Source organism: Nycticebus coucang, chromosome 20 (genome assembly GCF_027406575.1).
Source record: "Nycticebus coucang isolate mNycCou1 chromosome 20, mNycCou1.pri, whole genome shotgun sequence".
Lineage (NCBI taxonomy): Eukaryota > Metazoa > Chordata > Mammalia > Primates > Lorisidae > Nycticebus > Nycticebus coucang.
The window spans coordinates 26,018,086-26,035,060 of NC_069799.1; the positions used below are offsets into that span (position 1 = coordinate 26,018,086).

Below are 16,975 nucleotides of genomic sequence, written 5' to 3' on the forward strand. Positions count from 1 at the left end.
TTAAATCCTTTATCCATCTACAGTCAATTTTTGTGAGTGGGGAAAGGTGTGGGTCCAGTTTCAGTCTTTTACATGTAGACATCCAGTTCTCCTAACACCATTTATTGAATAGGGAGTCTTTCCCCCAAAAGCATTTGATAAAATCCAGCATCCTTTTCTACTTAGAACACTGAAGAGTATAGGCATAGGTGGCACATCTCCAATTCAGGTTTTTAAGCTAAATCTCTATCTCTTCTATATTACATCTCTTGTCTTCAGTAGTGAAAATCCTCGTTCTCAAGGAAATAGGGAATAGCAGAATTAGCATTTTATCATTATTATAAATAAAATAACATTTTATTATTATTCATTTGTTTTTTCCTACATCACTCACAAGCAATTTCAGCAAAAACAAAACAATACTCATATTACCATCAAATATATGATTACCAAAAATAGGTTAAAATTTTTTTGTATTTGTTCTCATTCTTCCCACACTCTCTTCCCCAACTTAAAAAAATATTAGTGCTATGGTTAGACCATACATAGTCATCACAAACTATGTGTCTGTTTCTCAACCTTCACTTAATACTAGTTGTACAAATAACTCTGAACATATCACAATTGTTTGTGTCAATGTCTCTTGTCATTTTGTTTGCAGTAGCCATTTTCCAGCAGTCCATAAAAAAGAGGTCATGGGAACAATTTCTTTCTTTCTTTATTTTTTTTGTGGTTTTTGCCCACCACCTCCGGCATATGGGGCTGGTGCCTTACTCCTTTGAACCACAGGCGCTGCCCTCTTTTTCTTTTTTTTTTTGTGCAATTAATGGCTTTATTCCACCTGGGTGCAGGTGGGGTGAGATTCTAATACCTATTACTAAGATCTTTGTTTTAGAGAATTTTTACAAGGTCGCAGTGTGGATGAAGTTGCTCCCATGTTTGTTAGAAAAAAGAAATGATTGGCTTACCTTCTATAAGCAAAAATACCCAGAGTTCAGTTTTCCAGGAGGCATTCTGATTTTCCAGTGGTCATTAGTCTTTTGCAGCTAGGCTTAGGAGGGAATTTCAGCCACATTCTTAGAGTGTCTGCACCGGATCTTCAGAAAGATCCGGGTAGCCAGACCTCTGTGGCCTGGATACAGTTTTAGGGGGATGTGGATTTGGGGCACTGCTTTGCCCATTTGGGGCACTGCTTTGCCCAGAAGCCTAGTTTGCTGCACTTAAAGCAGGATCCTGACGAAGATTTTGTTTTTTTTCAGAATGCCTCACGGAGTTTTAAGAAGTAGCCAGGTTTTGCTTAATGGCAGAAGCCAATACTGGAGTTCTGAGAGGCACTGCCACACCTTGAAGGTCAGATCAATGAGATCTTGCTGGGAGGTCTGAGGGCCCTGGAGGGCAATGGACTGATTGAAGCTGGCATTGGGAGATTACCTGGACTCTCCGTATGACTTTGGTCAAAAGAGGGCCTGGCCTGCACACATGACCTTAACCAGCCAAAGGGGTCTAGGACACCAGTAGGGCACCAAAGGGATGAGGCTGGGGAACCAGGCAGAGCCTAGGCCTACAAAAGTGCATGGCCAAACACGAGGCACTGGACAGGTGGGCGAGCCAGATTGACTGGGGCAGCTGGGGCTGAGATCAGGGAAGTAAGGCCTCCATGTATGAAACCAGCCAGAAAAAAAATGGAACAGAAGGGAGTAAGGAACCCAGAGATGGAGGGAGAAGAAAAGAGGAAGAGTAGAGGATGGGAAGAGGAGTTTTAAAAAGTTTAGAAAGGAGGGTGGCCCCTGTGGCTCAAGGAGTAGGGTGCCAGTCCCATATGCCAGAGGTGGCGGGTTCAAACCCAGCCCCGGCCAAAAAAACCACACACACAAAAAAAAAAAAATAAAAAAAGTTTAGAAAGGGAGTTTTAGATGAAAAAGTTCACCTCAGCAATAAATGGATAAAACTTAGGCTGGGTCAGTGGAGAACTTTCCTGTTTTCTTTTGTCTCACCCGAAGAAGGGTCCATTTAGCTGAGTCCCATGAGGTATACTTTGGCCCCCCAACGGGGCTTCTCATCCTGGGTTTGGCACCAAATGAAAGATTATTTCAGCTTGGTGCTTGTAGCTCAGCAGCTAGGGCACCACCACATACACCAGAGCTGGCTGTGTTCAAATCCAGTCCAGGCCTGCCAAACAACAATGACAACTACAACAAAGAACTAGCCGGGCATTGTGGTGGGTGCCTGTCATCTCGGCTACTTGGGAGGCTGAGGCAAGAGAATCACTTAAGCCCAAGAGTTTGAGGTTGCTGTGAGCTGTGACATCATGGCATTCTATCCAGGGTGACAGCTTGAGACTTCTGTCTCAAAAAAAAAAAAAAAGAATTATTCTGAGGTGTGAGATGAAAGGAAAATGGAGGCCTAGTTTGTGCAATTAAAATGGCTTTATTCCACCTGGGTACAGGTGGGGTGGGATGTCCAACTGGGAGGAAATCCACCAGAACAATTTCCTTTGAATTTTTTTTTTTTGTAGAGACAGAGTTTCACTTTATGGCCCTCAGTAGAGTGCCGTGGTATCACACAGCTCATAGCAACCTCCAACTCCTGGGCTTAAGCGATTCTCTTGCCTCAGCTTCCTGAGTAGCTGTGACTACAGGCACCCGCCACAATGCCCAGCTATTTTTTTTGTTGCAGTTTGGCCGGGGCTGGGCTTAAACCGGCCACCCTCGGTATATGGGGCTGGCACCTTACGGACTGAGCCACAGGCGCCGCCCTTCCTTTGAATTCTTAAATGATGATAATAGTTTGCCAATTCCATTTTGTCATAACTTAAATTAGTTTTGCTAGTTGTAAAATCATTGACCTACATTTTCTTTCCTTGAGTATCTTAAATATATTACTCACTTTTGTTTTGACATCAAATATTGCTATCCAAAAGTCTGCTGGTAATCTAATTTTTCCCTTTACAAGTCACTTGCTATTTTTACCTAGGTGCCCAAATGACTTTTTTCTCTTCTTCTTTTTTTTTTTGGTTTTTTTTTTGGCCGGGGCTGGGTTTGAACCCACCACCTCGGGCATATGGGACTGGCGCCCTACTCTTTGAGCCACAGGCGCCGCCCTTCTCTTCTTCTTTTAAGTCCAACAATTTTAGTAGTGTTTGTCATTCTACATACTTAGGTCTGTCATGTAGTCTTTCAAACTGTAGATTCAAATCTCTTTTGATTTTCTTTCCTGAAAATTTTTTTATAGTTTTTAGAGTTTATTTTCTTCACTGCCTTGTTTTTCTTTACAAGAGACACTGACCACATGGTAGATTTTCCTTATCTTAACTTTATTATTATTATTATTTTTACCTTATCTTGAATGCTTTTCATTTTCTTCCTGGCTGGGTGTGGTGGCTCACACCCTCATACTTGTAATCCTAGCACTCTGGGAGGCAGGTGGATTGCTTGAGCTCAGGAGTTCGAGATCAACCTGAGCAAATATTCAGACTCTGTCTCTAAAAAACTAGCTGGGCATTGTGAAGGGTACCTGTAGTCCCAGTTACTTGGGAGGCTAGGACAAGAGCATCACTTAAGCCCAAGAATTTGAGGTTGCTGTGAGTCACATATGATGCCATGGCACTCTACCAAGGGTGACACAGTGAAACTGTCTCAAAACAACAACAAAAAATTTTCTTCTTTTTCATTTCCTATTTTGTTTAAGCAATTTTATGGACTGTTCGTTTATTCTTGTATTTCTTCTAGTTTAGTATTCATTTGTGTTATGAATTTTTCATTTATTCTAATTCTTTCCTGGATAAAAACTTCACCTTGAGTTTTGCCATATTTTATTACTGTTGTTCTTTCATGCCATATAATTTCCTTAACATTTTCTAGTTCCTTTTGAAACTATGGATTACAGTTTTGATCTGCTTTGTAGGTGTGTTTTTCTGGCATGTTCTCATTTCTTATAGAGATTTTATTCCATGCCTATTCTCTTATTTTCTTCATTGTATGAAATCTGACCCTGATTTCTCTCTCTCTCTCTTTTTTTGTAGAGACAGAGTCTCACTTTATCATACTCGGTAGAGTGCCATGGCATCACACAGCTCACAGCAACCTCCAACTCCTGGGCTTAGGTGATTCTCTTGCCTCAGCCTCCCGAGTAGCTGGGACTACAGGCAACCGCCACAATGCCCAGTTATTTCTTTGTTGCAGTTTGGCCAGGGTTGGGTTCAAACCTGCCACCCTTGCTATATGGGGCTGGTGCCCTACCCACTGAGCCACAGGTGCCACCCTTGAGACAGAGTCTTACTCTGTCACCTTGGGTAGACTGCCATTAAAGCACATGTAGTGAGAATAAGATGGAGTGAGGCAGACATAACCAGCTGGTCTGGTCTGGTCTGTTTGGGTCCTGCTTGATTTTAATTCCCTGTCTCCCATTCTTACTATTTTGTAAGTTTAGCTCCCACTCCAAAGATGTCTATCTTGAGTAGTTTAGGTGGATTGATTAAGGAGATAACTTTTGAATTGGAATGTTGTAATAGGTCTTCTGAGTTATGCTGATTATTATTTGGAATAGAGGTTGGGGGGGTCTTTTCTTTGAACTTTTTTGTATTAAACGGTAATTTTGGAAATAGAAGAAGAGAACAGTCTTGGAGAGGCTATTATCACTCTCCAGAATCCCAAACTTTTGACAAAGTTTGGTGAATCTATCCCTGTTTCTGCAGATTGGCTGACAGTGACTGGTGGCCAGACCTTCTTTCTCCAGTAACAATCATAGCTCACAGCAACCTCAAACTCTTGGGCTCAAGCAATTCTCCTGCTTCAGCCTCCTAAGTAGCTGGAACTACAGGAGCCTGCCAAAACACCCAGCTAGTTTTTCTATTTTTAGTAGAGATAGGGTCTTGCTCTTACTCAGGCTGGTTGTGAACTCCTGAGCTCTTGGATTTCTCCCACCTTGACTTCTCAGAGTGCTAGGATTATAGATGTGAACACTATGCTGGCCCTGGATAGCTTTTCTAACTTCATGGGACTCCCTCTCTACTGTTTTTGTGAAGTGCAATGGTGGTCTGCTCAGTGGAGTCCCTGGTTTGTCCCTGCTCTTTCAAAGCAAGATCAATATTGGGTTGGACAAAATGCTTCCCAGTTTTCTCTGCTGGTCTCAAATTAGCTTGCTGAACTTCCTGGTGAAGGCATATTGGCAATCTTGTGGTTCTTCTGTTTTGGGTTGTCAGACACCACCCTCCTTGCTTCCCTCCACCCCTCATCCCACCAGACCCTATTCTTGTAACTTGGCCTTTTGTCCTCATCCATTAGCACTTTGGGTTTCCTGGAGTACCTCACCATCTAATTTTGCTATAAATATTGTCCATGAGATTTTGCTATCTAGTTGCTCTGTCTTGTTTCTATGAGAAGACTTGAATAAAAGTAGAAAAGAAACTAACACCAACTTCCCAGAATACTATAGACAAGGAAAAATAAAAAAGAAAGAAAGAGAAAGGAAACTATAAAATTATAAAAATATTAGTTGAAAATATAGGTGAATTATTTTATAATTTTGAGGTGTGGAAGGCTTTTATGAACATAATATTAAAAGCCAAACATGAAGGAAACAAAAAGGAAAAAAATTAATATATAAAAAATTGAAATCTGTGTACAAAAACCAGAATAAACAAAAGTAAGACAAAGCATTAACAAGAAGAAATATGAGGTTTACAACCAAAGGTTAATAGTAATATTCTTAACATGTACTTCACAGGTTAATTAAATAAATGAACTTCTAATTCATAAAAGAAGAAATGAAACTGGCAATAAACAGAAATGCAAATAAACATAACATACTATTTTAAGACTATCACATTTGCAAAGTTAAAACAAATAAGTTGGCGTAACTTCTCTGGAGGACAATTTGGTAATATAAGTAAAGTCCTTAAAAAACACCATCAAATTCTAGGCCAGGTGTGGTGGCTCATGCCTGTTATCTCAGCATTCTGGGAGGCAGAGACTGATGGATCCCTTGAGCTGACGAGCTTGAGATCAGCCTTACCAAGAGAGAGATATCTTTCCAAAAAACAGAAAAACTAGCTGGGCATTGTGGCAGGTGTCTGTAGTCCCAGCTACTCCGGAGGCGGAGGCTGAGGCTGAGGTAGGAGGATCACATAAGCCCAGGAATTTGAGGTTGCTGTGAGCTCTGAAGCCACTGGCACTCTACCCAGGGTGACAGAGTGAGACTGTTTATAAAAAAAAAAAAAGAAACTAAAAACCACACTCTTTTTTATCAAGCAATTACACTTCTAGTAATTCATCCTGGGGACACAATCATTTAAGTGTTGTAAAGATGTGTGAAGGAGGTTCATGAGAGCATTATATTTATATGAAAAACATGAAACAAATCTAAATGTGATTCATTCATTAAAGAATTTGTTAAAAAAATCATTGTAAATTGAAATAACAGGATACTTCTCAGTCATTACAAATGAGGATGTAAAACTAAATTTATTGACACAGATAGAAGTCTGATATCTTAGGTGAAAAACCAAAAAATGTGACAACAAAATCATAATGTGATAATACAGTATAATAAAAAAATAAGTGTGTGGCTTTGTCAATGTGCAGGAAAATTTTGGTCAAATAATTGCCAAAATTTGCCAAAATGCTGATGCTGGTTGGGATTGGGGTGAAGTGGAGGCTGGCAGGCCACTTGCTAGCAGGGTAGTTGAGCATTGTCTCCTAAGTGCTTTCTGCCTTGCCTGCAATGTTGTTTTTTATTTACAATCTGAAAAAGCATTTCATTAAAATTTATAAGTTCACCTTTTCTAAGGCCTGATGTATCCACTCTCCTTTTTGAACTCATATTTGTAGCCTACAATCTCTGCCACATAATTTAAGACTGAATTATCTGCCTTAGTCATGCATTATTCACTAATGACTTCCACCGTGTCACTCAGCTTTGTTTACATCAAATGCAAGCTCCCTAAGACTAATGTTTGTCTTTCTGCTTTTGGAAGCAGTATAATGACCCATGGCCATTTGCAAAAAAGTTAAATGATCCCATAGTCAAAAATGTGTTTAGGAATAGTCAGCTCTTACCTGTGGATAAAAATTTAGAATGGCAAAGGTGACTTATGCTCACTCTTAAGTGCTTGTGATGGGCTTCCCAAAGATGTCCACACCCTACTCCCCAGAATCTGTGAATATGTTTCACAACATAGTAAATGTGAATTAAGTTTGCACATGGAATAAGGTTGCTGATCAGCAGACCCTACAATATAAAGATTATCCTGAATGATCTGTGTGGGGCCAATGTAATCACAGTGTCCTCCAACATGGAAGATGGGGACAAAGAGTAGTTTAGAATGAGGCAATGTGGGTATGACTTAGTCCAACATCGATGTCTTTGAAGACAGAGGAAGGAGCCAGTGCCAAGTGATATAGATGGTCTCAAGATGCCAGGAAAGGCAGGAACATGTGCTGTCTCCTAGAGCATTCAGAAGGAACACAACCCTGCCCATTCCTTCATTTTAGCCCACTGAGATATATACCAGACTTCTGACATGTAGGAATCTCAGATAAGTAAGCTGTGTCATTTTGAGCCACTGAATTTGTATTGCTTGTTACACCAGCAGTAGAAAATTAATACACAACAGAGCCACCATCATCTTAATTCTGAAACCCAGTCTCAGTTCAGAAATAAACCTCCTTCAGATTAGACCTGGGACTAATGAAACACTGCTATCCTGCTGGCCACTTGCAAGTTGAGGGGGTAGCACTCAATAAAGCCACTTTTACTAGACCTATCACACTAACCACCCCACTATTCCAGTTCTTTATGTATTTGAAGCTGATCATAAGAGAGGAATTAGTGAAGTTTCCCAGCTGTTCCCTTCCTAAATTCTGCAGTCAGAGATCTGTCTTACATTCAGTGTGGTATCTGGTGTCTCTGAGATTGGCAGCTCAGTTCAAACTGAGGCAGAATCCCATTTTCATAACCTGCTATGCAAATGGGTAGTTGCTAAATAAGCAGATGCAGCCCTCAAGACTGGCCTTTATATCAGATTTGCCATTGGAATATGATATCTTCCTCATATAAAGCAAGCTTTTCTATTTTCTGTGCGTGCTCTTGAATGATCTGTCTTTTTTTTTTTTTTTTGAGACAGTCTCAGTCACCCTAAGTAAAGTGCTGTGGTGTCTTGGCTCACAGCAATCTCCAATGCTTGGGCTCAAGTGATCCTCTTATCTTAGCCTCCTGAGTAGGTGGGACTACAGGCAGTGCTTTTTTTTTTTTTAGAGACAGTCACACTTTATTGCCTTCCATAGAGTATCGTGGTGTTACAGCTCACAGCAACCTCCAGCTCCTGGGCTTAGGCGATTCTCTTGCCTCAGCCTCCCGAGTAACTGGGACTACAGGAACCCATCACAACACCCGGCTATTTTTTGTTGCAGTTTGGCCAGGACTGGGTTTGAACCCCCCACCCTGGGTATATGGGGCCGGCGCCCTACCCACTGAGCCACAGGCGATGCCTGGCAGTGCTCTTCTTAAGTCATTTTTGTGCAAACGATGGTGGCCAAAGGCCTTGATGAGGTTACCTTCTGTTTGCATTGACTTGCCCCAGGTCCAAACTGAGAGTGAAGACAGAGAGGCTGCTGTGACTTCTGACTGCCAGGTTTCTTGAGGAAGATTACCTTTATTAGTATAAAGGCATAGAGTTGTCGTGCTCTCCCAAGATGGCGGCTCCTCCGGGTGAGTACTTCAGCGTTGGGAGCCAGGTGTCGTGCCGGACGTGCCAGGAGCAGCGGCTGCAGGGCGAGGTGGTAGCCTTCGACTACCAGTCCAAAATGCTGGCTTTAAAATGTCCCTCTTCCAGTGGAAAGCCCAATCACGCAGACATCCTGCTTATAAACTTACAGTATGTTTCAGAAGTGGAAATAATTAATGACCGAACAGAAACCCCTCCTCCCCTAGCTTCACTCAATGTTAGTAAGCTTGCCAGCAAAGCACGGACGGAGAAAGAGGAGAAGCTGAGCCAGGCCTATGCAATCAGTGCTGGTGTCTCCTTAGAGGGCCAGCAGCTCTTCCAGACCATTCACAAGACCATTAAAGACTGTAAATGGCAAGAAAAAAACATTGTAGTCATGGAAGAAGTTGTTATTACACCCCCATATCAAGTGGAAAACTGTAAAGGCAAAGAGGGGAGTGCACTGAGCCATGTACGCAAAATAGTTGAAAAACATTTTAGAGATGTGGAAAGCCAAAAGATACTGCAACGTTCACAAGCCCAGCAACCACAGAAGGAGGCTACCCTGTCATCCTGAGTCCATATACATGGAGGACTCTTCCAGCATCCAGCCAAGGAGGCGGTGGTGGTGGCTTCAGCGGAGGCAGGCCGGGGGAGGGAAGGGATCCTATATGTCCTGTTGGCTCTTGTTAACAAAGGGTCAGCATTTCCAAATCTTAGACTTGAACAAACAAAACACCCAACAAAAAAGAACAAGAGAATAATTTAAAAAAAAAAAAAAAAAAGGCATAGAGTTGTCAATAATATGCATGTATGAGTTATTATTATCAATATCACTGGCCCAATATTGGAGTGTGCAACCATTCCTACTATTATCTAGATCAATCTTAATGTTGTCACCTAAATAAGTTCCCACTTCTGGGACTAATTACTCTCTTGTACAGAGAATTGAGGGTGATTGTTAAGTTAGTATTAAGGGATGCATTACTTCTAGGAATTCTTCAGGGATCATTTCTGCTTCACCTGAAAGTTTGATGTCTTTAAATGCAAATTACACAGACTCAATAAAAAGCACAGTTGAAGAGTGGAAAAATGTCTTCCTAGGCATTAATATGGGAAGGGGCTGGAGGATCTGGTTTCCATGTTGGGGAAGTATATTTAGAATTAAAAATGCCCAGCTCCCCAAAAGCACAATCCAGATTCCTGCTACTTGCTTCCTTTGCTCTGTTGGACCTCCAGCCCTGTGACCTCAGGGGATGAGCAGTATCACAGGGAAGAGAGGGATTGCTGTAATAAGCTCTCATTAACTAGTGTCTCTTAGGATCCTTCCTGAGGGTTCAATAGGAAATTAAAAAAAAATTATTTACTTTCTGTGATAATGAGAATAGTCAATAAGGGAATTTGTAGTGGAAGGATCACAGTTCAAAGAGCAGGATAATCAGAAAAAAATCTCAAGAGGATAAAGCTCTGTGGTACATTGGTGACTTGGTAGCCAAATCATATTTATCTGCATTTGTACATATTCTGATAATTAAGTTCATGAACTCACCACCGTGCACTTATGTTTGGAGCACTGCACAAATAACTTGGTAAGGTTTCATAACCTTGGTACATCAGTGTCTCACAGCTGTGCACCTGTTGCTGTGTGGCAGTGTCTTGCTGAGTGGTGTTCATTATTGTTGTTGTGTGCTGTCACAAAAATGTCAGAACTTGAATTAGATCAATGAACAAATGTTAAATATTTATTAAATTTGGCAAGAGTGGAAGTGAAATCAGAGACATGTTAGTTGAAGTTTATGGGCATGATGCCATGAACTGCAGTGTACAAATGGATTAAACATCTTTCTGAGGAGACAGAAAGCATCACTAATGAAGAGAGGTAAGGGTGGCCAATAATAAGCAGAACTGGGAAAACACTGCAAAAATCTATCGAATTGTGTGTCAAATCGTCTGCTGATTGGGAAAAGCACAACAGATAAAGTCAAGTAAACATCAATAGAGAAGTAGTTAGGAAAATATTAACGGAAAATCTTGGGATGAGAAAGACATGTGCAAAACTGGTCCTGAAGGAGCTCACCAATGAACACAAGCAAAGAAGAGTTGAAGTTTTTGAAGCATTTTTGGAGAGGGAAGAAGATGTTCTGGCTGTGTTATTACTGGTGATGAGGTATGGGTGTACCACTAAGACCATGAAACAAAGCATCGAAGTACACAATGGAAGTCAGCCAATTCTCCATGACCAAAAATGTTCCATCAGTCTAAATTAAGAGTCAAATAATGCTGCTACCTTTTCTTGACATTAGAGGGACTGTTCATTATAAATTTGTACTAACTGGACAGTTAACCAAGTTTACTATTTGGAAGTGCTGAAAAAGCTGCGTGAAAAAGTTAGATAAAAATGACCTAAACTTTTCACTAACAATTTGTGGTTCTTGCATCATAGGTATTTCACATGGTACTATCTGTGAAGGAGTTTTTAGCTAGCAAACAAATAACTGTATTGTCATCTCATCTGGCCCTCAATGACTATTTTTTTCCCCCAAAGACAAAGGAAATATTGAAAGGAAGACATTTTGCTGACATTGAGGACATCAAGGGTAATATGATGATAGCTGATGGCCATCCCAGGAAAGAGTTCCAAAATTGCTTTGAAGGGTGGATTAGGTGCTGGTGTCAGCACATAGCTTCCCAAGGCCGTACTTCTAAGGCAGCAGTTCTCAACCTGTGGGTCATGACCCCTTTTTAACAATGAAAATACATTGCTGCATTAGGAAGGTTGAGAACCACTGCTCCAAGGTGACCATAGTGATATTCAGCAATTAGGTATGTAGCACTTTTTCTAGGATGAGTTTCTTTTTTTTCTTTTTTGTTTGTTTTTGAGATGGAGTCTCAAACTGTCACCCTGGTTAGAGTGCCGTAGCATTACAGCTCACAGCAACCTCAAACTCTTGGGCTTCTAGGATGAGTTTCTGAACTTAATTGTCAGACCATCATATACATACATATACACACATACATCTGTATATACACACATACATACATACATAAGTTTACTATTTATTTTGAAAATATTTCAGAGTTACAGAAAAGTTACAAAAACAATAAAGAATATACCCTTCACTCAGCTTCCCCTAAGATTAATGTTTTATGTAGCCATAATAACTGTAATACAGTTTTCAAAACCAGGAAATTAACATCAATACAACACAATTAACTAAACTATAGGCCTTACTCAAATTTCACCAGCTTTATCACTGGTGTCCAGTGCAGGATTCCCCCCAGTGACTACCATATTGCCTTCGTCTCCTTTCATCTGTTATTTCCCCGGATTTTCCTTGTCTTTTTTGACACTAGTTCAGAGTTCAGCTCAGTTGTCTTGTTGAATAGTCCACAATTTGGCTTTGTTGGCTGTTTGCTCATTATTAGACAGAGGGTATTTATTTTGGTAAGAATGCCACAGAAGTGATGCTGTGTGCTCCCTAAAGCACCATATGTGTGTGTGTGGGGGATATGTTAATCCATCTTTTTAGTGACAATGTTAATCTATTGATTAGCAAAGTGAAATTTTGATTTAGGAGGTGGTGGAATACCTGGGTGAGGCTCTGCCTTGATGGAAGACACTGGTACATCACTATGGTCACCTTTGAGGAATTCCCCTTGGGAAGCTATGCACCGATGCCAGTGCCTAGTCTACCTTTTAAAAGCAATTTTGGAACTTTTTTTTGGGAAGGCCATCAGAGCTATTGTCTGACAATTAAGTTCATCTCATCCTTGCCCATAGTCACGAAGTTCCCAGGAAGTCGGTGTCAGGATTCAAGTCGTTGCCTGGCTTCTGGCCTTCCACCACACATTCTGAGTCTGCTCACCAGGCCAAAGGCCATAGGAGTAACCCCAGCCCACTCACACCCACCACACACACTCAGACATATACCAGTCACACACACTATACACACTGGATACATACCACTCACACTTACACACCATACACGCTCACCTACCACATATATATACCACTCACCCTCACACACCACACATCAGACACACCACACACCCCTGCGCCACACACACACAAACATACCACACACTCACACACATGTACACCACACATCAAACACACACCACACTCATTCACCACAGCCACCATACACAAGCACCAAACACATTCATAGTACACACAACCATGCACCACACACACATACACTACACATCAGACACCCGAGTACCACATACACTACACATGTACCAACCTACACCCACTCACACTACAGACACTACCCCATGCCATATACTCCACACATACCCCACATACCACATGCCACACATTCTGACCCTTCTCCACCCAGACTCTGCCTGGTTCCCTAACACCATCTTCCCTGTGAGCAACCTCCTCACTTCCAGCTGCTCAAGCCAAACTTGTACTCATATCAGCAAATCCCATCAGATCTACCTTCAAAGTGTATCCCAAATCCAGCCATGTCTCAGCACCTCCAACTGTCTGGATTTCTCTGTAGTGCGCCTGGCTTGCTTTCTCTCCTGGCACCTGACCTTGCCCCTGTTGTCTGTCGTTAGCACCTGGGGCCTCATCGCCATCATATCTTTACCTAAAGGTAAGGGTGCTGCATTCTGTGGACTCTAGAACTCCCAATTAAACTTGAATTTCAAAGAAATAAATACTTTTTCAGTATGAGGAGCATATATTTAAAAAAAAAAAAAAAGAATGATTCTTTTATTTTTATTCGAGGCAGAACCTCACTTTGTCACCCCTGGTAGTGTGCTATGGTGTCATGGTTCACAGTAATCTCAGACTCCTGGCTCAAGCCATTCTCTTGCCTTATCCTCCAGAGTAGCTGGGATTATGGGTGCCTGCCACAACGCCCAGCTATTTTTAGAGATGAGGTCTTGCTCTGGTTCAGATTTTTCTCAAACCTGTGAGCTCAGTCAATTTTCCCAAGTGTTGGGATTTCAGGCATGAGCCACTATACCCAGCCCTGCATGTGACATTCTTGATTGTTAGGTAGGCTGTGATTCAGGTATGGCTGTCAAAAATTTTCAATGCAGGGCAGGGTGTGGTGGCTCACACCTATAATCCTAACACTCTAGGAGGCTGAGGTGGGTGGATTACTTGAGCTCATGAGACCAGCTTGAGCAAGAGTCTAAGACCCTGTCTATAAAAAAAATAGCTGGGTGTTGTGGCGGGCACCTGTAGTTCCAGCTACTTGGGAGTCTGAGAGAAGAGAATCACTTAAACCCAAGTTTGAGGTTGCTGTGAGCTAAGATGCCACAACACTCTACTGGAGGTGACACAGAGAGACTCTGTTTCCCCCCCTCAAAAAAAAAAACAAAACTCAAAAAGAAAACCAAAAAACCCTTTAATGCAGTCAAGCAACTTGTAGCTGAGCTTTAAGTGAATACTGTTTACCAACATCATTAACCCAAGTGTTAGTCAAGGCTGGATGGTCATGAACTTTTTTATTTTTTGAGACAAGAGTCTCAAGCTGTCACCCTGGGTAGGGTGCCTTGATGTCTAGCTCACAGCAACCTTCAACTCTTGGACTCAAATGATCCTCTATTTTTAGTAGAGATGGGGGGAGGGGTGTCTCGATTTTGTTCAGGCTGGTCTTGAACTTGTGAGCTCACGCAATCTACCTGCCTCGGCGACATCTACTGCAAGGCTTTTATGAAATTTACTCACAACATAACACACATCATTTTAATATTTTCCCCCAAAATTTGTTCTTTAAAACTTATTTACCCTATTAGTCAATTAAAGACAATTTCAAGATATATATTTTTTCAAAGAATTCTGGTTGAATGGGCTAATTTTTTTTCAAATTCTTACTATGCTGTTCTTTCCCCTGCCTTCTCATCCCAAATTTGATTTCTTTCCCAAAAGATTTGTTAAAATTGTTAAATGTAGGTTAATTCACGGGCTCTCTGCAACTCTATAAACACTTAGACTTGGCCCTGACCTTTTTATTAACTCTTAAAAAAATACAGTGAGAATTTCTTCTAGCTCAATAACCAGAAACAGCAGACATCAAGCACACTACACGTGTGGCTCACTGCTTCTTTTTCACACCCCCCTCCCTGATCTCTTTCTTGTCTTTGATTCTCCTTACTCAGCTCTACCCATGTTTCTCAAACATGCCAGGCTTGCTCCTACTGATACAGGACAAGTGGCATCCCAGCCAGCTTGTGCAGCTGGGGTGGACCAGCTGCCTCTGCCTTGGCAGTGTTGATGCAGTGGCAGCAGCACAGGAACCAGCGGGCTGGAGGGTAGGCAGGGGGGCCCTGCAGGAGGCTCCAGTAGCCAGAGGGGCCAGACAACTGCTGGGGAGACACCAGTACCTTAGGCTGAACAGGGGGGCCCATTTCCTAGGCCTGGGAATGAAAGGGATTGTAGCCATTCATTTGTGACCCACCCAGACATGTCGCAGACACGCTAAATGTCCCAACTCCCAAGCCCCAAGGGCCCCATGCCACTATATATATCCCTAAACAAAGAGCCTAGAGACAGACAGACAGATTGCTTTCCTCTCCCGACTTGGGTTTTCTCTCTCTGCCAGAAGCTCTGGCACTTCTGTATTCGTTTCTGTAAATAAATCCTGTCTTACCACTGATCTGTGGTCTGCGGATTCATTCCTTGCATCACCAAGACCAAGAACCTACTGAAGAGGGAAATTCCGGTATCACTACCAGAGCCTTTGCACTAGTCTCTCTGTCTCTCGTATTTCTCCTCTTGAATTCTGCTTGGGGAGTTTTCTCTTTATATTTTTTGGCATTTTCCTCAAATGCAACCTTCTCACTGAAGGCTTTCTGGACCAAATTATTTAAAACTGGACTCAGAACAGTCTTCTCCCAGTTATCTATCCTTGTCGTCTACTTTATTTTTCTCCACAGCACTTTCCACACAGATGTATCATATATTTTACTTGATTATTGTTATACTTGTTTATTATACAAGTTTATTTGTATAATATTTGTATTTATATACAATAAACTTGTGTAATAAACAAGTAAAAACAAGTAAAACTCTCTTACTAGAATTTAAGCATCATGAAGGTAAGAAGGATTTTCTTTTTTCTCTTTCTTTTATTCATTTACTTATTTTTTGACACACAGTCTCGTTTGGTACCCTTGGTAGAGTGCCACGGTTAAGTGGAGTGGCAGAAGTATGGTGTGCACCTGGCATTGAGCAGCCGGAGATGATCAGTACCTTGCAATTAAGCTCGTCTTTTTAGGTCATGGATGAAATACAGGACCGCCTACTTAAATTTGAATCTTCCATCAACAAAATTATCTGAAATGCACATTTAGCTGTGTTTCGTCCAGTGACCTTACTTACCACGCACCGGGCAGTCTCCCACCACAAAGAATTACCCAGGCCACACCACCCCGTGGGGGGATAAGCCAGCGACCTGGCACCCTAGTTCGCATCACTGCCACCTCTGCGGCGTGGGGCGCGGGCGAGCAGCGGGCCCAGAATCTCCATGTCTGTCAGCTTCTCAGGGGATATGCCGATAGTTTGGGGCCCCACTTAAGATCTACCGACCTATAGACAGAAACTCTCCCAGAGTAGCGAGGACAGCTCCCAGAGGAGCACGCAGAGGTCAGTGGCAGGAGGGGCTGGGCCCTGCGGTAAGGTTACTTCCGCTGTCCTGCCCGCCTGACCTCCGCAGGCACTTCCAGGTTCTCTCTAGGCGCCGCGGAGGTCCGGGAGTCTCAACTATAGTGGGCAGGGGGCGTGCCGTGGGCGTGGCTCAGGGGCGGGCTGAGGCGCTGCCAGCTCCCTTGTGCAGGACGTTGTGTGGCCACGACCGCCGCAGCCTGCTTGGCCTCAGCTTACAGCTGGGTCCCACAGGCCCAGACAGGTCCCCAACTCGGCCTCCGCAGGGTCCGCATGCGTGCAGGAGCTGCGGGCCCCAGCGTTGCATTTTCTTTGCTTTACGGTTCTGGAGGCGTCCGCTCTTGTAGCCGCGAACGGACCGTGAGCGGGCAGGACCGAGACAGAAACAATGGGCTTCCGAGGGCCCCACCGGGCGCTCCCCGGGCGGGCGGGGTCTGGTCAGAACCAGATAAGGTTAGAGTGGGGCGGGGCGGGGCTGGCCGTTCGGGGGCAGGGTTGGAGTGGGCCGTGCGGGCACAGTGGGGTGGGCGGGCGCAACCTCCACCCCACCCTCGGGACCGCTCTGGGTGCTGCAGACTTCAAGTGCTTTGACTTATCTTTGGGAAGGGGTTGTGGTCTTTGAGGGCCTTTGTTTTCCCCTCTTCCTCGTTTTCTTTAGAATTGAGAGG

General features: G+C 42.8%; 2 protein-coding genes across 12 annotated transcripts in view; both read left to right on the forward strand.

Moving 5' to 3' along the window:
• The first annotated feature begins 8,663 nt into the window (after positions 1–8,663).
• On the forward strand, positions 8,664–9,446 carry LOC128573149 (protein LSM12). The gene has a single exon (XM_053573348.1). The coding sequence runs from the start codon at positions 8,670–8,672 to the stop codon at positions 9,255–9,257; it is 588 nt and encodes a 195-aa protein (XP_053429323.1). The 5' UTR covers positions 8,664–8,669; the 3' UTR covers positions 9,258–9,446.
• Positions 9,447–16,375: 6,929 nt separating this feature from the next.
• The window catches only part of PGBD2 (piggyBac transposable element derived 2), a 33,648-nt gene continuing 33,048 nt past the window's right edge, over positions 16,376–16,975 (forward strand). For 10 of the 11 annotated variants that reach the window (XM_053573322.1, XM_053573323.1, XM_053573325.1 and 7 more), the window contains exon 1: positions 16,376–16,584. The gene's annotated coding sequence lies outside the window, so the exon portion shown is untranslated. The other variant, XM_053573326.1, reaches the window with a different exon arrangement.

Bases quoted from the DNA above. Each gene is read 5' to 3' on its own strand.
- LOC128573149 (XM_053573348.1), top strand. From the start codon at position 8,670: ATGGCGGCTCCTCCGGGTGAGTACTTCAGCGTTGGGAGCCAGGTGTCG.